Source organism: Boleophthalmus pectinirostris, unplaced genomic scaffold, assembly GCF_026225935.1.
Source record: "Boleophthalmus pectinirostris isolate CB_2022bp ecotype Guang Dong unplaced genomic scaffold, ASM2622593v1 HiC_scaffold_19, whole genome shotgun sequence".
Classification (NCBI taxonomy): Eukaryota; Metazoa; Chordata; class Actinopteri; order Gobiiformes; family Gobiidae; genus Boleophthalmus; species Boleophthalmus pectinirostris.
In genome coordinates, this window is record NW_026571140.1 from 32,996,593 (window position 1) to 33,021,621 (window position 25,029).

General features: G+C 41.9%; 1 protein-coding gene across 1 annotated transcript in view; it reads left to right on the forward strand.

Moving 5' to 3' along the window:
* The first annotated feature begins 2,847 nt into the window (after positions 1-2,847).
* The window catches only part of nhsb (Nance-Horan syndrome b (congenital cataracts and dental anomalies)), an 82,792-nt gene continuing 60,610 nt past the window's right edge, over positions 2,848-25,029 (forward strand). Inside the window, exon 1 of the mRNA XM_055154992.1 lies at positions 2,848-3,127. Within this exon, the coding sequence (XP_055010967.1) occupies positions 2,848-3,127 (280 nt within the window). The remainder of the gene's footprint in view (positions 3,128-25,029) is intronic.

Genomic DNA, 25,029 nt, shown 5'->3' on the forward strand with positions numbered 1-25,029 from the left:
AGGGCGATAAATCTAAACACAGATGAAGCACAGGGCTGATCAAGGGCTGTAGCCTGATGCTCAGTACAGTGAATAATTGAAATATGTACATGTTCAACACGTTAGAATGAGCCATCAGTCTTTATTCATGCTAAGATCCTTAAAACCACACACTAAATATTAAATATTTGCTTTATCAAGGTAGATTTAAAAAAAAAAAATAAACTTGCAGTAAAAAGTTACTTTTTAATTGATACAAGGTAATTTGGGCCAATTCACCTGGAAGCCTGAGGGCCAAAAAAAAAATTGTCTGAGGGCCGCATTTGGCCCACGGGCCATAGTTTGGACATGCCTGCTCTAGACGGTTTGCAAGAACCCCAGTGCAAGTTCAGGCACCAGCCAATCAGCGAAGAGCCATACATTCTGTACTCTGTGCAACATATTGTTGTCATTGTTATTGTGTTGTCAACGATTCCCGAGATCGAGGATTTAAAGCCGGAACAAAGAGAATGTTTGGTGAATTTTATGAAGGGGAACGACGTTATTGCCCTTCTTCCTACGGGATTTGGGAAGAGTTTACCAGTTAGCCCCGTTAGTGGTGCATTACATACGTCATGACCAAATAGCAGCGATTGCTTAAATAAAAAAAAAGTACCCACATACTGTCGAGTGAACGAATCCGAACTCTGCGAGGTCAGACGGTTTCTCCGAAGTGAAATCTGCTGATGAATCAGGCTAGGGATGTAACAATATCCAAATCTCTCGATACGATATTTTCACAATATGCTGCTCACCTTCCGATATTTATTGCGATATTCTGTGGAGGCTTACAAAACTATGAATACTCAAATTTTTCCTCTTAAAATGCCTTGAAAAGATCCAATGAACCAAGATGTAAAAGTGTTTGGAACTGTTATTTCTTCATGTAGCACTGAATCAAAGCAAAGGATCATGGTCTATGTAGTTCCCTATGTTTTTTTTTTTTAGCCATTGCTGCACCATAACTCTTCATTTAAGCAAAGAAACTTGTAATTCGTTATATTTTGATGGCCCACGATATGATTGCAAAACTTTTGACGATACAATATAACGATATTTCAGTTACACATATCAGTCACATATAATTCAGAAATCCTTTGGTGAGATACTTGGAAGGAGATTTAGAGCTACTGGGAGCCCCCGAGCTACAGGTTGGAGACCCCTGGTATAGATGATAATTTCAGACTCTATTGTTATTTTAATGCCATTGATTGCACATTATAGTTTACAATAGACTAAATGAGATCCAGATTTAACATTTTATTGAAGTTAGATAGCTGTAAAACATCAGTAACAGCAGACAGTCCACCAACCACATTCCATTTAGCCTATTATATTATATTTTTAGTCTCGCCAGAGGAATTAGAGTAATAGTGAGATGAGATGCATGCATGTGTTGCTTATCATTCCCGGTGCGCGCAGGTCCCTCTTCCTCCGCTTGTCTCCTCACAGCCTCGGTGTCTGAGCGGGGTTCAGGCCGAGGACCCAAATCCGTCAAGCTCCAGACGATACAGAGCAGAGACACAGGAAGTCACACCGCGAGCTACAAAATAAAAGACAGAAAAAGGTCCAGTTCAGCTCTAACAACTTTGGACAACCTGATATGCTTCATGCAGGCATATGGCACGTGTCTTTCCTCCGGGTAACAGCATAATTTATTGAATTTAATTAATGAAGATACTGGTTTAGATTATGATCAAGAGAAAATGGTCCTCAATATGTCTTCCTCGACAGGCAAACTAAGAAAATCATACATATACTGGCTCCACATACACTGTTGTATTAATATAAGGCTGTTCAATCATGACTATTATTTGATTTTAGATTTTTTGTATCACAATGGACCTTTAAACACTGATTGATTGATTGAAAATTGCTTCATATTTTTATTTGTTTATTGCTCTTTTGATTGTTTGAATGTGTTCTGTAGAGCAGACATGGCAAACTCAGGCCCGGGGACCAAATTAGGCCCGCAATATAATTATATTTGGCCCGTGAGATCATATCAAATACGTATTAGAGCTGGCCCGCCGGCTAAAGATACTGTACAGAGACTATTTATTTTTTAAAAATTTATAATTTTATATTATGCTTGTTCTGGATTCAATGTTTAAGCAAAACTATTATTAAACATGAATTTTAATATGAAAAGGTTTAACATTACATATATCAAAAGAAGAGAAAACATGCACATTGTTGAATATTTAGTTTGGCCCACGACTTAATCCCAGTTTTTAATTTCGGCAATCTGTGAATTTGAGTTTGACTTTACCTGCTGTAGAGCGTCTTTGAGTGTCCTAAAAAGTGTTACATAAATTGCATGTATTACTATTTATTCTTATGATCATATTTTAGAGTTATTGTATTAAACTAGAGGAAAAGCCCAAATGCCATAAACTTTTGAGCCCGTTTGACGCTTTTATTGTGGCAGGTCTGACCAGTGCTTCCGGTCTGTGCTGGCTGGTTTCACGTCGCGCGGAGAAAAGGCTGGATCGCAGACTGAGCACGCATCCTCGCGCCACTGACCTGGGCTTCGCCGTGTCCTGCATGTGTGTGCATGAGTGCGCGTGTGTGTGAGAGGGAGTGTGAATGAAAACCCACAAATAGCTCCAAACGAGACCAAACGGAGAGAATCATTTGAAACAGCGGCGGGTTCGGCATCACCGGGATGGAGGGTCTCAAGGAGAAGATGGGAACTTTGGATTGACGCCCGTGGACGAGAGCATCAGCGCGGCTTCTGGTGGATTTACGCATTTGGATGTTGTCTCTTTCGCCCTTTGCAGTTTTCTTAGGCGTTGGGACTTCACACCCGGTTTATCTTTGGACAAAATGCCTCTCGCCAAGCGGATTGTGGAGCCGCAGCTTCTGTGCAGGCACCAAATCCCCAATGACGAAGGCGTGCTTTTCGAGGACCTGTGTGCCATCAGTAACGTGGTGTTATCGCGGACCTTGCGACAGTTGTCCGACTTGGCCCGACACGCCTGCTCTTTATTCCAGGAGCTGGAGAACGACATTGTCAGCACCAACCAAAGGGTCTGGGCGCTCCAGAACAAAATAGGCCAAATACAGCAGACAGCCAGTGCCCTCGACCCCAAAAAGGAAGCAGTGCGTAAGTAGGACCTTGGCTAATTCGTGTCCAACGCATCCACCTGTCATGTGTGTGTGCTCGTGTGTGTATGTGTGTGTGTGTCCTCCCTCCCCAGCATCATTCATATTCTACATGTGTTCCTCGTGTGGCGACGCTCTGTCAGAATCCCCCACGTCTCCTTACGAAGCGCGTCCCCAAATCTGAACCCAATATTCCTCCTGACGCTCAATCGGGTCTAGACTCGGATGTGGAGCGTCGAAATGGAGCGATGGGGAGATGGGGGGTGGATGGTTGGTTCGTTGGTTGGATGCTTGGACGTGGAGGGGGTGGGGGGGGGGTCGTGTATGCTTGTGTGTGTACGCGGAGAGCAGCAGCCAGCGGTGGAGGGGCGTGTGTTCCCGCTGCATTAGCTCAACATCACCAATCTAATGCTTTACTGCGGGAATTACTCTCACCTGCCAACAACCTATTTTTGAGTCTCGTATCTCCCCTTAGGCCTTTCATGAGAATTAAACAGAATTGTCTTCGTTGTTTTTAGCGGGAGGTTGGGGAGGACGGGGAGGAGGGGGAGGGAGGGGAGGGGGGGCGGCTGTGGCTGTGACTGTGGCTGTGGATGATGCGCGTTGGGGTTTGCGCTTGCACTTCTTTTCGTGCGCAAAAACCCACCCTTTCCACATGCAGAAGCGCCAGAACACCATCAATAATGAACACAGCTGTCCTTGTTGCAGTCTCCGTTTCTTTCACGTCGCTGCTCGTGTTATGGGCTCTGTGTGAGGAAAAGGAAAAGGAGGGAATGGCACACACACAGAGAGAGAGAGAGAGAAGAGGGAGAGAGAGTGGCACCAGCGCTTTCCACGTATTATTTATGTTCTCTGCAGTAAGGCTTTTAACGCGCGCATTTCACCTGATTTGCGTTTGCTCTCCGGAGGTATTCACTGCGAGGTGGCGTTTCTCACATCATTTTAGCTTAGGCCTTGAGGTTTAAAAAATAAAATAAAATCAATGATGATGGACACAGTGTATTGAAATTAATGTAAAATAAAGCCTATTCTATCTTAACTTACTCAATAGGCCATCATATAGACTACAGATTATCCAAATAGAGTGGGATTAAACTGGGACTAACCACGATTTTAAGGTGAATTTAAAATCTTTTACGTTATTTATTTATTTTTCATATGTGCACAAACTAATATAGTGCATGTGTCTTAGCTGATTAAACGAGATTTCTGTAATTCAATTGGAAGAAACCATTTTCAAACAAACTTCTTTTCATATTTATATATTATTTTAGTAGGCTATGCAGTACTACAAGAGCTGGATATCATTAAGAAGTTGCCGATATGATACATACCTCGATACATAGGCCACGATACGATACACATCTCGATACAGTGAGCTTTCCATTTGATATGATTCAATACGATATAATTCAAATCGATTCGATACTGTTCAATAAAAAACAAAGGTTAAATCGGCTGTGATCCTAAAAGTCTTTGTTAAACCACTTCTTGTGCAAAGTTCATATGAAACACAAACATTTTAATCATAAAAACAGTGAAAATGTCAAATGTGTCGCATAAACGAGTTTCCTTCCTGTACGCAACAAAACTGTAGCTGTAACAAAACAATTTAGTACAAAAGACCAAAAAACACTCTTGGTAATATATCGATACAGCAGCCAACAATATCGATACTGCATCACAACATTAAAGCGATACGATGTATCGATATTTCAATACTTTTGCACACCCCAAAGTACTACAGTATTATTAATAGGGCTGGGTATTAGGGATGTAACAATAACCGAAATATCTTGATATCGTATCGTCAAAAGTCTTGCAATAATATCATGGGCTGTCACAATATATCGAATTACAAGTTCTTTTGCCTAAATGTGTTGTTTTATAGTAGTAACAGCTTATAAACATAAGGAACTACATATCCCATGATTCATTTCAGTGCAAACAACATGAAGATATATGTTTTTTACGTGAATTCCTGGGATTATGACTGAAATAATTCACACCAAAATCTTGTCAGGGTATTTTAAAAGTAAAAAAGTGTCCCATCTATAATTAGATTAGCGTATTCAAAATATCGCAATAAATATCGTACCGTGAGATGCATATCGTGTTAATATCGTACCGAGAGATTTGGATATCGTTACATCTCTCCTGGGTATCAGAAGAAGAAGAAGTTGTCGATACGTATAGGCCACGATACGATACAGTGCACTTTCGATTCGATACGATACATTTCAAATTGATGCGATACGGTTCAATAAAAAAAAAAATAAAGGCTAAATCATGGCTGTGAAACTAAAAGTTGAACCACTTCTGCAAAGTGCAAAGTTCATATGAAACACACATTTTAATCATCAAAACAGTGAAAATGTCAAATGTGTCGCATAAACGGGTTTCCTTACACTAAACAAGCAACAAAACTGTGGCGCTGTAACAAAAAAATTTAGTAAAATATACAAAAAATTGGTGATATATCAATACAGCAGCCCACGATATCGATACTGTATCATCACATTAAACAATATTTTGATATTTTTGCACACGCCTAATTATTAGTGTAGGAATAATGCCAACAACACCATCGCTCTACTTTCGCCAGAGTTAGAAAGATAAGAAGACAACGAGATGTGTTCACTGTTGTTGATCTGAGCCCAGTTTGATTTTGACGGTTGCTTTGGTTCTGTTAGTCCTGGATTTGCTCTGGTCTAGTCCAGGTTTAGTCCCAGTTTTGTCCCAATTTGGCATCACATAAATCATTAAGCCTTCAACTTTATTCTGCTGGCTTCTTGTCCATTTTTGCATCTTTTTTTTTTTTTCAAATCACTCTCCAGAGCAGAAAAGTAGCTGCCTCAAAATCATGAATGAGGTTGTGAATAGTGACATTTTTATACACATATTTGTCTAACAGTCTAATATTTTCTATCTTATATTTAAGCATAAACCAGGGGTGAAAAGTAACAAACAAATACTGATGTGACTGTAATTAAAAATATATGTTATTTATTGTATAATATATGTTTTTTTTGGCAGATTTTGCACTCGTAGTTGCAATTGAGTATAACTTTTTACTAAGTATACTGCAACTGGGCCTGTCACGATAACAAATTTTGATGCACGATATATTGCTACAGAGAAATACTGTATTATGATAAATGGTAATACTGAAACTACTTAAACAATAAAAAATACTGACACAATAAAAATAACGCAATATAATCCCATTTAACTATTTTTCAGAAGACCATATCATGAAAGACATAAGTTGCAAGAAAATAAATAAATAAATACATTTTTACAACAAAAATAACAAATATTACCCCATTATTGCAAAAAAAAAATAAAATAAAAAAATAAATAAATTTAACTGGGAAATTTGTGGTTATTTTATTTATTTATTTATTTTGTATTTATTTACTTATTCATTTGTTTTATTATTATTATTATTATTATTATTATTATTATTATTATTATTATTATTTTTATTATTATTTTATTATTATTATTATTATTATTATTATTATTATTATTATTATTATTATTATTATAGTAGTAGTAGTAGTAGTAGTAGTAGTAGTAGTAGTAGTAGTAGTATAGTATTATTATTTGGCTATATGATAAGATTTAAGCCATAGAAAGTTGAATTAATAACTTTAATAACTTCTACGGCTTAATACAGAAGCAACCATGAGTGTTTCATTCTCTTTTTTGTCTATTTCGGGTGTTTTTATTAGCAATATTGTAGATTTAGAATAGTTTTTGTGGTTTAAATCTGCTCTTGAGTTACTGGGTCAGTGGCATATTTACTTCAGCAATATATCAATCTTATTGTATTTTATTGTATTAATTGTACTTTACACTTTTGCTCTATACAAATGTGGCAGCAGTATTTGTATTTGAGTAAATTTTAAGCAATATTTGAGTTAGAATTTTCAATATTTCACCACAGTTAAAACACAAACAGAACCCTGATGACATATAGGAGATCTTTGTCCTGACTTCACACACATTGAACTGTCCATGTAATTACATTAACTAATCAAATTGGGGCTTGTCAGTGAGGAGAGGGTGATATATTGCGTTTCAATAGAGATGTACTGCTAAGATGTTCTGATAGTGTTCTTGTATTGATCATTTTATATACTGCATATGGTCCATCTCGTGTTTTAAGATGCTAGTGTAGATAATGTCTTATGAATGAGCCTTTGTTGTCATACATACTGATCGTTTTGCATGTTTTGATTCATCTTCTGCTTCTGAAATTGCATAAATAACAACTTTCTTAAAGGAAGTTATTTCCTGATCTATGTTATAATGTTGTTTCCTCATCAAAAACAGACCTGGAGTTATATTTTGATTCATTCACACATGTTTAACACACAAACACTGCATATTTAGGCTCTTCTCTCAAACAAAAAACACTTTGTTCCACCTTTTGATGTCATTTGGTCATACAGGAAGTGCTCCACTGTGTTTTTAAACTCCATACACCTTCACTAGAATCATTTGAATAACTTCAAAAAGGTTAAAAAGGTAAAAGGAGCTGTTAACTTGAAAATTACCGCTTCATGACGTGACAAGGTAGCCAGGCTGGCGCCGTCTAGTGTCTCCACTCAATTTCATTTCTCTCAGTGATCCAGCGGTCAGGACTCCAAATACATTAGATGTTTCGCAAAAAACAACAACAAAAAAAACAGAAATGTGAGCTCGGGCACTGACCAATCAGTGAAGAGCCATACATTCTGTGTTGCCAACGATTCCGAGATTGAAGATTTAAAGCCGGAACAAAGGGAATGTTTGGTGAATTTTATCAAGGGGAGAGACATTATTGCCCTTCTTCCTACAGGATTTGGGAAAAGCTTAAATAGCAGCGATTGGTTAAATAAAAAAAAGTACCCGCCTATCGTCAAGTGAAGGAATTCTAACGCTGCGAGGTCAGACGGTTTCCACAAAGTGAAACTGGCTGATGAATCAGGCTTGTCACAAGATGGAACAGAGCATTTTGAGCTTTGTAACTGTAGACAAAATAATAATAAAGGATTTCTCAAACATCTTTGAATGACACAAAACACAACTCCAGGTATGTTTTTGAGGAGATAACAACAGTGTAATAATTTTGCATAACAGGACCTTTAATTTAAGTGCTTTTGTTTGTCTGTTGGGCTGTAACCTGGTCATAAAAACAACATGCGTTAGGACAGAGGTGTTATGTTGACAATTAAATCTTCCATTTCCTACAATCAGTTTATCACTGCAAAGGTATCAATGCACAGGAAAATTCAGAAAAAGGAAAACTACTAGCACTAAAGCGATAGTTAGCACTTTTGCACATAGAAAATGGGACTGGGAATCCAATTCTACATCACAATATGATGTGGTTTCTGGCGATGGGACAAAAAGGAGATACTGCCAAAATCTATTGGACTCCATTTAAGAAACAAACATTTTCACAACTTATCACTTAAAATCCCATTTCGTGCACTGTCTTCCATAAGAAATACCACAGTTATTTAAAAAGTTCAGTAAATACTTCAACTGAAGTTTTACAAAAAAATTCTGTTTTCCAAATAAGCAATACAATAATAGAATGGCCAAAAGCTACTTTTAGCAAAAATATTTAAAAATTAGTTTCCATGTATTGATACAGAAGGCTGCAATAACAACACAGTTAAGGAAACAAAAAGTATTGCAGCATATTTAAAGGTGCTCTTCCCAGGTCAAGTTTACAGGTCAGGGCTGTGGAGAGGCGACTCTGCTCACACCATGAAGTGTTTTTTATGTTTGCACTTTTTTCTGCAATAAAACTCCTGTATGTCTGTATTTAATGCCATACTGGGAAACACTCCAGGCAAAGCAAACAACATTTCCATGGAGACAAGCAGATCGTGCCAGAGCACCAATATTCACACCGTAGACTGTATAAAGAAGTGAGTGTGACGTCATCCACAAAGTTCTGCTCCAGTCAAATGAAGCTCAAGAGGCCAGCGGTTACAGGGCGGCATTTGGAGCCGAGGAATTTATTTATAGATAAAATAGCGAAATAAAAACACCAGGATCATATAGAAGATTATACTATGAACATTTTAAGTCCAAAATAATGAGGCTTACTGCAGCAGTTACAAACTTTTCAATGTAAAGTCAATTAGAGTCAGTGGAGTCAGAAGTTCCCCTATGAATACCAGCTCGAGTGTCCCCCTGGTTTGAAAGTCCCAGTTCGAGTGTCCCATTCTCTCAGCAGCACACAGATAACTGCTGTTCTCGTCGGCCTTTAGTATGTGATGTATTGAGTTATAAAATCAACAATCTATATAAATTTTTTTTTTAAAAAGACATGTGAATTAAGTGAGACCAAATGTCGGGCCTTGTTTATGTCATTTTATCGATCTTCCTGAAGCAACACACATTTTTTCAGTATGTAATATCAATATAATCCTCATTCACTATGCAACTGTATTTTAAATATTTTTTTCTTGTTCCCCATTTCCTATAGCATCTGTGACTGTTGATTTGGGAAGAAATATTATTTATTTCCTTACTGGCCATTAACATAATTTTTGAGCAGGGCAACACAAGAAACGTAAAAAGCTACAGAATTTGTTCAAAAATCATTCTGAATCACTTTTAGGAAGGTCTTAACTATGTATTTAATTGAAATATGTAAGATAAAATCCTGAAATAGTTGTGGCACATTTATTGAGAACACAGGAGTTTCCACTTTTGGACTATGTTTGTGGCCACATAATTTTTGCATATTTTGTTTGTATGTATGAACAAATGTGTTGAGATACATTGTAACTTGCAATTACTTATTTTTGTGTATACTGTAAAATCCGGGCTATTGAGCGCACTTAAATATACACCACATCAACTAAATTTTAACAACATTTTAAACTTGTATATATATCAGGTCACAACTGATTATAAGCCGCTAGTGTCCACGTCCTCAAGAACGTTAGTCTGCTTTTATTGCCTCTGGAATCTTTTGTCATCTTTTTGTGTTCAGTCAGTTCATCACGATGCCGTCGCCAAAATCTCACCATCGACTCATTGATGCCGAGCTCACGTGCAGCAGCTCTATTTCCTTCTTCCACAGCCACATCAATCACCGTTAACTTAAAAGCTGCATCATCTGTATTTCTTTGTGTGTTTTCCATGAGCGCATCACCCCCGTCTCTCCCTGCACTCTGCTACGCATGTCTCCTGCAGAAAAGAGCCGCTGTCCTGTCTATATCATGTTAGTGTCTTGGAGGATTTAAGGAAATTTCAGTCTCTCTCTCACTCTCGGGGGCGGGGTTAGTTCTGTCAATGGTATGAGTGGATGTTCGGCTACTGAAGTTTGAGATGTTTCTTCTAGTCATTTACACATACGGGTAAGACGTATCTCCCTCATTAATGTTCATTTAACATCATAACTTATTTTCTCACACGCCGATAAACTATTTGAGTGCACTGACAATATCGCGAGCTCGTGTAGCAACTTCATGTGAACCCTAGATCCATGTGTTACCGCACAGACAGCGGCGTCTTCTGCACTCAGGCTGCGTGTATCCGCTGTGTTACCAAACCATAGACCCTATTTATGAATGGACAATGTGACAAACAAAGAATCCGTCCATATGTTCGCCGCATTGTTTTATTAGTGTGAGAAAAAAGTAACGGCTTATAGTCTGGAATTTATGGTATGTATATAGAACTTAGTTTCATAAAGGGTACAATTCATTCGGACTTTCCAGCTTGGGGACCTTTCAGCCAGGGGGACTTTCCAGCTGCTTCCCTCCCCTATATGCTCATTTTCTTTGTGAAACACGGCAGCTAGCGGGTTACCTATGTGTCTTTATATATACAGTCCATTATTTACACCTAGAAATGACCTTGTACACCTGCTTTGTATCATTTGATCCCATCGTCTGTCGCTCATGTAAACTGCTCTGACCCACATACAGTGCGTCTGAATGGCACACTGTCCCTCACTAATGAACTGGAGATTCCTACTTTAATGTGCGGCTGCTATTTTAGGGGCAGACACTGGCTGTATTTAGAAACAGTGAGAGAGGGTCTAAAAAGGCCCTGTGGTATTTTAATGGGGCATACCACAAACTGATGTGTGGCTAGTGGTCAGTGCACAGTAGAGATGCAGGCATATTCTGCAATACGCTCACATTATGTGTCTTAAGGCTGCAAGATAATAGTAGAACGTTTTATTTACACCGCAAAAAGTAGTATCTAAGTTAATTCAGATTATTCACATAAGAAGATTTAACTTGATTTGAGTGGATTCAACTCCATAAGCAAAATTATCGACCAAACAACATATAATTTAGTTTCTTTTTTAAGTACAAATAGTTGATGTTTTTGTTTTCTTCAGTATAACTAGGTGTATTTTTCAATTTCAACTACATAAAGATTTGGTAAATTGGTAGATAATTCTAATGTTCTTAATTCAAGTCATTTTAACTTGGCGAGATTTGAGTTTTTGTCGTGTATGTAGCATTTCTCTAAAAGAATGCAATTAAAAAGAGCACATTTAAAAAAAAAATTGAAAGCAGGTTTAGGATCAAAAGCAGTTCTAAATCGATGGATTCTGAGCAGATTTTCAGATTTTCAGATGAATGACAATCAAATAGAAATCAACATTTGAATGGATGCAATCACAAAGGCAAATCTGTCCTCTGCATTTGACCCATCCTTCTCATGCCACGTGGGTAACCTGACTTGAAAGTTTTAAAATGTTTTTCTCTTGATGTCTGAGGGGCAACCCATGTTGGATCAGTGAAAGTGAAAGACGCCAGACTGAGATGGTGCACAGAAGAGGGACAGTGAATAGGTGGGTAACGTGGGTAGAAGGATGCTGGGATGATGAGGCCACTGAGGAGACGTGTGGATGTAGTGAAAGATAACAGGTTAGATCAATAAATTAAATGCAGAAATTGAAAGTTAAAACCAAAAGAACGCAAGAAGCTTCTGGGTTCGATTCCTGAAGCTAGGTGGTCCTAACCAAGCCTCGCTCAAGATCTGGAGATGCCTCCCGAGCACTGTACGGCAACAGCTCATTGGTGAAAGAATGGATCAAACCAGATAATACACATAATGAACTTACCACATGAAAGATCAATAAAGTGATCCTAAACATAAAGGTCGTATATTGCACAAAATTGTCATCTTGTGAGGTTTAAGCCATGTTAGGATGTTAGAATTATCTGCTCAAAAACATAACATACATAGTAAATTATTCTAGTGAAGGTGTATGGAGTTTTAAAACACAAATTCAGCTTAAATATACAGAGTTTGTGTGTTGAACATGTGTGAATGAAACCAAATACAACTTTATTGTATTGGAAACATTATAACATAAATCAGGCAATAGTGTAATATGGGTCCTTAAATTCCTGTATACCTCTCAATCCTATAACCCACTGTCCCAAAGACTAGGTCACGATCCTCAGGTGGGTCGCCAGAGATTTATTTGGGGGTCTCCTTGTCACGATCTGCATGTAGGTCTGCAATATACAGTTGTTTACCTGGATCTTTGACCTTATCGTCAGTAGGGCCAGTATTTCTATGCTTATTCCTTTCACTGCTACAAATTTGTGTGGATTGGGATTTTCTTTGCCCCACAAAAATGAAAACAAAGCACAAAAACAGACTGAATGCTGCACCTGATCTGCTGCTGCGCTCTCCTCCTGCACCCCAGACTGGAACGTGCTACAAAAATGCAGACAGGCCCACCTATCTCATGAGAAATGTTAAAACGTTTTGCATAATTTCTAATCTTTTTGTAATTGTTTTATTGAGTAGTTTGTTCCAATATTGCTGGTTTAATTTAATGCTGAAAAGAAAAAGAAAAGGGCTACGTTTAATGTCCAAATAGGCAACTTATGGATCCTGGTTCAATTACTGTTTAAACCATGAGTAAATGATCACTCAGTCAACAATAAAACACCCTCATTAATATTCAATAATGGTCAAATCCTTCTTTATTTTGTGATTTACGAATAATTGACTTGAGTCGCGAAGGTTTGTGACTTTTATAATATGTGTCCCCAGAAAAAAAAGTTTGGGAAACATTTATAACTAGATTAAATCCGATCATATCTGGCTAAACAGCGCCCTAAACTTCTCCCAAACCTTCCATGTTGTATTTTGAACATGCTCTCTCTTTGTCAATAGTGTAACCCCTTGGAGACCGATCACACATTTGAAGAGTTTTCCAGTCAGACAGGCTAACAGACCGTGGGTGACTCCGCGCTCCTCTCCACAAAAGAGCTGGAGCTGTTGGACGCGCACCAAACTTTGATATATTTTTACTCACAGGTTTTCCGACGCCCTATTCCTGCCGTAGCGTACATATTGTGGAAAAGGAGACCTCGCTGTGTGCAAACAGGCCGTGATTTGATTGGCTGACGGAGTGTTCGTTTCCTGGGGGAGTGTGGGAGACTGAGGCGGTCAATATGCTCAAGTGTGGGACTGCTCAGATGGCACTGCGAGACTCTGCATCTGCTGCTTTAGTCCAAAACAAAGTCATGTCTTGGCAAATTGGCTCTGAATTCATCTCTGTTTTTTTTTTTAAACTAATTTAACAATAATTTTATGTGTGGATATGTACAAGAGGTATGGGTGAATGAAATTAAAATATTCAAACATTTTTGTAGGTATTAAAAGGCTTTTTTAATCGAGGGCCACATCTTGAAACATTTGAATTGGAGAGCCACTGACCATACATCAGTATAATGGATCATTCAGACATATATCAGTGCATTTGTTATAGTTTTGACAGAGCCAGCATCCCTTTAATGAAGACCGAATCGTTAAATGTAGGTCTGTATCACAATGACGATGTTATTGTGGTTATAGTCGTAGAAATGCTAACTTTTTTTCTGGAGACCCTTATTTTAAAAGTCCTTCGCGACACAAGTCAATCGGCATTATTCGTAAATCATAAAATAAAGGTGGATTTGATCATTATTGAACATTAATGATGATATTTTATTGTTGACTGAGTGATCGTGTCTCTCTGAACAATAAGTATTCCTCAAGTTTTTGACAATGACAAAGACAGTAATTGAACCAGCTATATAACGATCCATAAGTCGCCTATTTGGACATTAAATGTAGCCCATTTCTTTTTCTTTTCAACCTTCAATTGAACCAGTAATATTGGAACAAAATAGTCAATAAAATAATTACAAAAGGATCAAAAATCATACAAAACATGTCTTAACATTTCAACATGTGTAATGAGATAGGTGGACCTGTTTATGTTTTTGTAGCACATTCCAGTCCGAGGTGCAGGAGGAGAGCACAACAGCAAATCAGACGACTCAAAAAAATCTCTTGCGGCCTAGTCTTTGGAAAACAATGGCCTATGATCACAGATTTGACCTATAACTTTGTTAACTTTGCCTGGTGTCTCAATAAAGATATTGTGGAAAATTGTAAGCAAAGAATTATCTCAATGTGGAGAAACAAATGACAGAAAAGTTAAATTGTTCAGTTCTTCAAGGTTTAGGGCCTGTTTACAGGAGAACGCTTGCTGGTAAAAACGACAAAACATTTTATCAGAAGTGCCTTTTTTTAGACGGTGACGGCATTTTTGGGGCTTAAAAACGCAAAAATCTGAAACCACCCTCCCGAGTGGTAAAGCTGAATACGCTCCACCGTAGTGTTTCTGTCTACACTGCCCAAGACGCAAAACTCTGGTCAGATCTGCTCATGTCGTGTACATGTTTACGTCACATACATCACCACCAAGCCACCTGGCGTGCATACCCAATCGAATTCCACACACTTTTGCTTTCCTGTATGCACGCAGATTTCCTTCAGAAACACTCGTCTAAACGTGAAATAAAAAGTGAAAATGCGACTTTTGCGTCTCCTGTTCAGACTAACATCATATAAACATAGCCTCAGACCGGTAGTCATCATGTAGTTTGGTTTTGTCTTATTTTAGGTCAGAATTCTGTCTCGGTCCAGTTTTAGAGCAGTAAAACATTATCACAAACACCACAAACATTTCCAAATGAGTCATGATTCTGAATGTTATAATCTCACATTAATATAATATCAATCGCTGTTGCAACATTGAACTTAGAATCTATTTTTCCTGTTGTGGTGTTGTGGTAAAACAAACAAACAAACAGCTGTACAGAGCGTGGTCATTTGCTCCGTAACAGTCACACACTTAACTCTTAATCTCACTCTTAATCCTTTGGAATATAACAGCAATAAAAGCTCATCGGGGCATTTTAAGAGCACTGATACAACACTGTTATAATAATACATTTCATTCATATCGGCCCTACACTGCATTATTCATTCACTCCAGACTGGTGAGTGTCAGATAATGTCGGTCCCTCCACAACCAACTCCAATCACTCACTCACCACATTCATAGTATTCATTATGGGTGAACTGTCTTGCCTAAGGACACAACAACAGTTTATATTAAAGCCACTGCTGTCCCATTGCGGCATCTAGTATTCTAAATTTCCCAGTGGTCTCCCATCCAAGTACTAACCAGACCCGACCCTGCTTATCCTCTGAAATCTTTTTTGTAAATATTGTGAGGTGGTGCTGGGAATCTCAGGGTCCCATGGATGTAACGATATCCAAATCACTCAGTACGATATTACCACGATATGCATAAAACGGTACAATATTTACTGCGATATTTTGGAGAGGCTAATAGAAATGTAGATAGGACACTTTTTTTTGCTTTTAAAATACCTTGACAAGATTCTGGTGTGAATTATTATCGTCATAATCCCCAGAAGTCAAGTAAAAATCATATCTCTTCATGTTGTTTGCACTGAAATGAATCATGGGATATGTAGTTCCCTAAGTTTATAAGCTTTTGCTACTATAAAACAACACATTTCAGCAAAGGAACTTGTAATTCGATATATTGACAGCCGAAGATATTATTGTGAGACTTCTGACGATATGATATCATGACATTTCAGTTATTGTTACGTCCCTACAGGGTCCCTCGCAATCCAATATGATACACGATACATGGCTCACGATCACGATATGGCGATACATGTCATAATCGATATATTGCACATGATACTCTGTGATATATTGCTGCTTTTTAAGAACCAAATTTATTTTAGCAACAATATTTCTTTGTTAAACCACTACTTGTGAAAAGTTAATATGAAAATCTATTTTACTCATCAAAACTAGGGGTGTGCAAAAATACTGAAATATTGATATTGAGATCATTTAATGTGATGATACAGTATCGATATCGTGGCTTGTTTATGCAACACATTTGTAGAGATGTAACAATAACCGAAATATCATGATATCGTATCGTCAGAACTCTCACAATAATATCGTGGGCTCTAGCAATATATCGGATTGCAACGTTTTTGACTTAAAAGCCTGAAAAAAGAGAAAACTGCAAAGGCCATGATGCTTTATTTAATTTACTACATAATAAGATAATAAGACTGCTATTAAGCACTTTCAAATCTTTTTTTCATTGGAATTTAACAGTAATGATTCACACTGAAGACTGATCAAGGTATTTAAAAAGGAAAAATTAGCATATGTACAACTCTGTGAACCTCTCCGGAATAATGCAGTAATTATCGTACCGTGAGATGCAAAGCGTGATAATATCGTACCGTGAGATTTGGATATCGTTACATCCCTACACATTTGACATATTCACACTTGATGATTAAAACGGGCGTGTTTCATTTCACTTTGAACAAGAAGTGGTTTATCAAAGACTTTTAGTATCACAGCCATGATTTAGGATTTATTTTGTATTGAACCTTGTCGAATCAATTTGAAATATATCGTATCAAACCGAAAGTGCACTGTGTCAAGATATGTATCGTATCGTGGCCTATGTATCGATGTATGTATCGTATCGGCAATTTATTAATGATACCCAGCCCTAATCAAAAAGGCTACAGAAGATGCAACAGTGGTGTCACCTCTTCACTTTTTTTCCGCGTTTAGATGAGTATTTTTGGGAGGAATTCTCGGGTATGCATGCCAAGTGGTTTGTATGTGACGTAAACGAGTACGCGACTTGAGCAGATCTCACCAGAGTTTTGCGTCTTGGGCAGTGTAGACAGAAACACTACGGTGGAGCGTATTCAACTTTTCCAATCTGGAGGGTGGTTTCAGATTTTGCGTTTTTAAGCCCCAAAAACGCCGTCACCGTCTAAACGAAAGCCACTTACAATAAAATATTTTGCCGCTTTTAACCACAAGCATTCTCGTGTAAACAGGCCCTAAATACTTAAATACTAAATTGTACTGTGGTCGCAAAAACATAGTTAAAAAATACACCTTTATATGAATACAACAGCGCACAATAACAATACTGTATCACCAAATTTAGTATCACGATATACTGATATTTAGATTTTCTTGATATTTGATTTGATGTATTGATATTTTTGCTGTAGAGAGAAGGAAATACTAAGATAATAGATATAGTTAAACACCTTTTCCAAATCCTAATTGTCATTTTTAAAAGGTAAAATGGGCTTTAGCAGCGCGATCTAAACAGAGTCGACAGTCCGGAAGGATTTTGAGCTTACATATATCGGGTTTTTTGGAGCGGCAGTGTTTTTGTGATGGATTTGAGTGTGTGTGTGTGAATTTGAATGTGAAATGTTGAGCGTGGCGTTTGGCCTGTGGCAGTGGGAGCTCTGTCTCTCTATAGTCTGCATAGTAACAGCACCAGGGCCACGTGTGCTGCACCTTTTAGCTGAGTCAATCCCTCTGCTCACCGAGTAATACAGCAGCATGTGATCACAGGGAGGCACGGACCAGACCGAGACCGGGACTAGACCAGGACTAGGACTAGGACAGGACTAGACCCAGACTGGGACCAGGACTAGGGCTAGATCAGGATTACACCAGGTCTTGGATAGACTAAAACTAGATAAGGGAAAGTACTAGACCAAGACTAGACCTGGAGACTGGGGCTAGGATCAGGACCAGAACTAAACCAGGATCAGGATCAGGACCAGGACTAGACAGGGACTAGGATCAGGACTAGAAGGGGAGTAGGATCATCACCAGTCAGAGGGTAGGACCAGGACTAGATCAGGGCTAGAATCAGGAACAAGCCTACACTGGGGCTAGGATCAGGATGAGACCGGGACTAGGATCAGGACCAGGACTAGATGGGGCTGGGATCAGGACTAGACTGGGATTAGGATCAGGACTAGACTGGGACTAGGCTCAGCACTAGAATCGGGATAGGATCAGGACCAGGACTAGATGGGGATAAGATCAGGATTAGACTGGGACTAGGATCAGGACCAGGACTAGACTGGGTCTAGGACCAGAACTAGATGGGGCTAGGATCAGGATGAGGTCTAAACTGGGACTAGGACCAGGACTAGACCGGGGCAAGGATTAGGACTAGACCCATGCTAGGATCAGGACTAAACCAGAGATAGGACCAGAACCAGGACTAGACCAAGGCTAGAATTAGGACTAGACTGGGGCTAGGACCAGGACTAGACCGAGGCTAGGACCAGGACTAGACCAAGGCTAGGATCAGGACTAGACCGAGGCTAGAATCAAGACTAGACCAGGGCTAGGACCAGAACCAGGACTAGACCAAGGCTAGAATTAGGACTAGACCGGGGCTAGGACCAGGACTAGACCGAGGCTAGGACCAGGACTAGACCGAGGCTAGAATCAAGACTAGACCAGGGCTAGGACCAGGACTAGACCGAGATCGAGGCTAGGACCAGGACTAGACCGAGACCGAGGCTAGGACCAGGACTAGACCGAGACCGAGGCTAGGATCAGGACTTGACCGGGGCTAGGAACCAAGATTAGACTAAGACTAGAATCAGGACTATACCAGGGCTAGGATCAGGACCAGGACTAAATCAGGACTATAGGATTTGGACATATCACAATTACAACCACCGAAATTGGACCTGTAGTGTTAGACCAGGGTTGGGACCACGACCAGCTAAACGTCTAAAGGTCGGGACTAACTTCAGAACAACACAAGGGCTAAGACTACGATCTGGACCAGCACCAGGATTATGATAAAACCAGAGACAGTTCTAGTCTCATTATTGTAAAATGTCAGCAATAAACTATACAAAAAAAAAAAAAGTCAAAGTCATTAATTTCCATATTCTTTTCTGGTTTATCTTTCCTCATCCTTATTTAAACACCTATATGAAGATTCTTGCACAGAGGTATGCGGCCCATTGTTGTCCGGGCTGTCCGCTGTGTCCTGTTCACTGCCCCCACTGGCCTACTTTCCCCTCTCTGCAGTGGAGGAGACTTATTTAATGTTTAATGCTCTTTGATTTCGCATAGACACTGAAGGAGCTGAGCGCAGAGAGCAGATAGTCGACGTGTGAGACTGGACCAGATAAGACCCTATCGATGCCATGTTAAAGATGGAGATACGGAGACACGGGGACAGCGGTTAAGACCAATCCGTGGATCATTCGTTCATTCGCTTTTCAAAATAAAACCGAAAATAAGAAAATGGAAAAAAACAACTATTTTCTTCTTTATTTGTCTCCAAAATCAACATTAATAAAAAGATAACGATTCATTTTTTCAGTTTTTCGATACGTATATGGATGGAACCAGGACTGAGACCGGGACTGAGACCGGGACCAGACCAGGACCAGATCGGGACTGAGATTGGGACCAGACTGGGACTGACACCGGGATCTGGTTTAGTCCCGGTTCAGTTCTGGTTTAGTCCTAGTATAGTCCTGTTTTAGTCCTGGGATCAGTCCTGGTAAGGTCCTAGTCCTGGTCCCCGTCTCAGTCCCGGTCTCATTCCTGATCAGTCTATGCGGGCGCACTTCCAGGACCATCCCGACACTCCTGGTTTAGTCCTGGTTTAGACCTGGTTCAGTCCTGGTTCAGTCCTGGTTTAGTCCTGGTTTAGACCTGGTTTAGTCCTGGTTCAGTCCTGGTTCAGTTCTGGTTTAGTGCTGGTTTAGTCCTGGTTTAGTCCTTGTTAAATCCTGGTTTAGACCTGGTTTAGTCCTGGTTAAATCCTGGTTTAGTTCTGGTTAAATCCTGGTTTAGTCCTGGTCCAGGCCTGGTCCAGGCCTGGTGTAGTTCTGGCGATCGACTTGGCAATTGTGGTATGTCTATATTTATGCTAATGACACTGGTTCAGTCCTGGTTTAGTCCTGGTTCAGTCCTGGTCTCAGTCCTGGTCTGGTCCCCGTCTGGTCCCAGTCTCAGTCCCGGTCTGGATCCTGGTCTCAGTCCTGGTCTGGTCCCAGTTTCAATCCTGGCCTCAGTCCTGGTCCTGTTTGTGGTCTCAGTCCCGGTCTCAGTCCCGGTTTCAGTCCTGGTTTGGTCCCGGTCTAAGTCCTGGTTTCAGTCCCGGTCTGGTTCCGGTCTGGTCCTGATTATTCTAAAACTATTCAGGAAAGGTTCATTTTTGTTCTGTGAATGTGACTTTTTAGTATCGATTCTTCTGCAAATGAGTGTCTAGTTTCGATAAGAGTTTTAGCTTCGATTAGTATCTGATTTTCGATACTTTTCACAATCCTTCCTAGCTCCAGCAAGGTGAACATAATGACCTATTTCAGCTGTTATAAATTGGACTGTTTTCCATGTAGTCACACCATTTAAGTGAATAAAATCCAGATGCTCTTGCTTATATGTTGTATGTTGTATTTCGTCTCACCGTTACCGTCTCATTACCGCTCCCCTCTTCTGAAGGAACCCCCGTGCAGCGTGGGTTTGTTTGTAGTTCACAGGAAGCTGTCAACAGAGACACACCGTGTTACTACTGTCAGATCAAAAACTACAGAAGCAGAGAGGATCAGGGAAAATAAATAATAAGGCAATTGTACAGAAAAGGTTCATTAAAAAAAATTGTATTGTTCATTTATTAGAATAAGCGTCACATACAGAGCAGGTATAGCTGTCACCTTGGGGCTGATGGTTTGAATCCAGACATTTTGCTCTTGCTCCTCCATGATCCTGTCCAATAAAGCATATAAATTAAATCAATAAATGAACATACCATTTACCATTTTGACAAAAGAATATAATAAATGTAATTCTTATTAAAAACATATATAAATAAGGGGGCAGATAACATAAGATTACTCTTCTTTCTGATCCTTTTCATTCATTTCTTGTATGTTTGATATGACACTCTTATACTTTATGAATTAAATAAATAAATAAACAAACAAATTAATAAACAAACTTTTTTTTTTATAAAATAAATAAAAATAATAATAAAGTAATAATTATCCATCCATCCATCCATTTTCGTCCGCTTATCCGGGGCCGGGTCGCGGGGGAGCAGCCTAAGCAGGGACTCCCAGACTTCCTTCACCCCAGACACGTCCTCCAGCTCCTCCAGGGGGACCCCGAGGCGTTCCCAGGCCAGCCGAGAGACATAGTCCCTCCAGCGTGTCCTGGGTCTTCCCCGGGGCCTCCTCCCGGTGGGACATGCCCGGAACACCTCCCGAGGGAGGCGCCCAGGAGGCATCCGGAACAGATGCCCGAGCCACCTCAACTGGCTCCTCTCGACGTGGAGGAGCAGCGGCTCTACTCCGAGCTCCTCCCGTGTGACTGAGCTCCTCACCCTATCTCTAAGGGAGCGCCCAGCCACCCTGCGGAGGAAACTCATTTCGAGCGCTTGTATCCGCGATCTCGTCCTTTCGGTCACTACCCAGAGCTCATGACCATAGGTGAGAGTAGGAACGAAGACTGACCGGTAAATCGAGAGCTTCGCCTTTCGACTCAGCTCCCTCTTCACCACAACGGTCCGATACAGCGACCGCATCACTGCCGAAGCTGCACCGATCCGCCTGTCAATCTCACGTTCCGTCCTTCCCTCACTCGTGAACAAGACCCCGAGATACTTGAACTCCTCCACTTGAGGCAAAGACTCCCCACCCACCCGGAGAGGGCAAGCCACCTTTTTCCGGTCGAGAACCATGGCCTCGGACTTGGAAGAGCTGATCCCCATCCCAGCCGCTTCACACTCGGCTGCAAACCGCCCCAGTGCACATTGCAGGTCCTGGTTCGATGAAGCCAACAGGACAACATCGTCCGCAAACAGCAGAGATGAAATCCTGTGGTCCCCAAACCGGACCCCCTCCGGCCCCTGACTGCGCCTAGAAATTCTGTCCATAAATACAATGAACAGAACCGGTGACAAAGGGCAGCCCTGGCGGAGTCCAACATGCACCGGGAACAGGTCTGACTTACTGCCGGCAATGCGAACACAGCTCCTGCTCCGGTCATACAGGGACCGGACAGCCCTTAGCAAAGGCCCCGGACCCCATACTCCCAGAGCACCCCCACAGGACACCACGAGGGACACGGTCGAATGCCTTCTCCAGATCCACAAAACACATGTGGACTGGTTGGGCAAACTCCCATGAACCCTCGAGCACCCTATGGAGAGTGTAGAGCTGGTCCAGTGTTCCACGGCCAGGACGAAAACCACACTGCTCCTCCTGAATCCGAGGTTCGACTATCGGCCGGATTCTCCTCTCCAGTACCCTGGCATAGACCTTACCGGGAAGGCTGAGAAGTGTGATCCCCCTATAGTTGGAACACACCCTCCGGTCCCCCTTCTTATACAGAGGGACCACCACCCCGGTTTGCCAGTCCAGAGGTACTGTCCCCGACCGCCACGCGATGTTGAAGAGGCGTGTCAGCCAAGACAGCCCCACAACATCCAGAGACTTCAGGTACTCAGGACGGATCTCATCCAACCCCGGAGCCTTGCCACCAAGGAGCTTGCCAACCACCTCAGTGACTTCAGCCAGGGTGATGGATGAGTCCGCCTCCGAGTCCCCAGCCTCGGCCTCCTCCTCGGAGGACGTGACGGTGGGATTGAGGAGATCCTCAAAGTATTCCTTCCACCGCCGGACAACGTCCCCAGTCGAGGTCAGCAGCTCTCCCCCCGCACTGTAAACAGTGTTGGTGAAGAACTGCTTCCCCCTCCTGAGGCGCCGGACGGTTTGCCAGAATCTCTTTGAGGCCGTCCGATAGTCCTTCTCCATGGCCTCCCCGAACTCCTCCCAGCTCCGAGTTTTTGCCTCCGCGACCACACGGGCTGCAGCACGCTTGGCCCGCCGGTACCTGTCAGCTGCCTCAGGAGTCCCCGAGCCAGCAAGGCCCGATAGGACTCCTTCTTCAGCTTGACAGCATCCCTTACTTCCGGTGTCCACCACCGGGTTCTGGGGTTGCCGCCGCGACAGGCACCACAGACCTTACGCCCACAGCTCCGAGCAGCCTGCATTGACAATAGAGGCCGAGAATGAAGCCCACTCGACTCCATATCTCCAGCCTCCCCCGGAATCCGGGAGAAGTCCTCCCGGAGGTGCGAGTTGAAGGTCCCTCTGACAGAGGGCTCCGCCAGACGTTCCCAACAGACCCTCACTACACGCTTGGGCCTGCCAGGTCTTTCCGGCTTCCTCCTCCGCCAGCGAACCCAACTCACGACCAGGTGGTGATCAGTTGACAGCTCAGCCCCTCTCTTCACCCGAGTGTCCAAGACACGCGGCCGGAGATCAGATGACACGACGACAAAGTCGATCATCGACCTCCGGCCTAGGGTGTCCTGGTGCCACGTGCACTTATGGACACCCTTGTGCTCGAACATGGTGTTCGTTATGGACAAACTGTGACTAGCACAGAAGTCCAATAACAAAACACCACTCGGGTTCAGATCGGGGAGGCCGTTCCTCCCAATCACCCCTCTCCAAGTGTCACTGTCGTTGCCCACGTGGGCGTTGAAGTCCCCCAGGAGAACAACGGAGTCCCCGGTCGGTGCACTGTCTAGTACCCCTCCCAAGGACTCCAAGAAGGCCGGGTACTCTGCACTGCTGTTCGGCCCGTAGGCCGACACCACAGTGAGAGACCTGTCCCCGACCCGAAGGCGCAGGGACGCGACCCTCTCGTTCACCGGGGTGAACTCCAACACACAGCGACTGAGCTGTGGGGCAATGAGCAGGCCCACACCAGCCCGCCGCCGCTCCCCGCGGCCAACGCCAGAGAAATGGAGAGTCCAGCCCCTCTCAAGGAGTTGGGTTCCAGAGCCCAAACTGTGCGTGGAGGTGAGGCCGACTATATCTAGTCGGTAACGCTCAACCTCCCGCACAAGCTCAGGCTCCTTCCCCCCAGCGAGGTGACATTCCATGTCCCCAGAGCTAGTCTCCATGTCCGGAGATCCGGTCGCCGAGGCCCCCGCCGTCGACTGCTGCCCAGATCTCTCTGCACCGGCCCCATATGGATCCTCCTGCGGGTGGTGGGCCCACGTGAGGACGGCCCCACGTCGCTCCTTCGGGCTGAGCCCGGCCGAGCCCCGTGGGGGGAGGCTCGGCCACCAGGCGCTCGCTGGCGAGCACCCACCCCAGGCCTGGCTCCGGTGACGCCAATCCGGGCGACGTAACTGGCCTTGCTCGTACACTCATCATAGGGGCTTCTGAACCGTTCTTCGTCTGACCCGTCCCCCCGGACCTGTTTGCCTTGGGTGACCCTACCAGGGGCATGAAGCCCCCGACAACATAGCTCCCGGGATCATTCGGGCACTCAAACCCCTCCACCACGATAAGGTGACGGTTTCAAGGAGGAGTAAAGTAAAAAAATAATTATTAAAGTAATAATTAATAAAATAAAATAAAATACATTTCTACTTACAGGGATTCCACTTTTTTCACTGACAAAATTTCAAAACTTTTCCATGACATTTTCATGATCTAAAGTGAATTTTCCATGACTTACTGCACCTATGTGTAGAACTGATCAGACTTTTAGGGATAAATATGAAATGTGAACCCTTTTCACTCACCTCATAGTTTGCTATTATAGTTTTTTTTAACATTGAAAATACTGTCATTGCATTTATTGTCGTCTCTTTTAAATAAAAGGTGCATACGTTCAGAAATA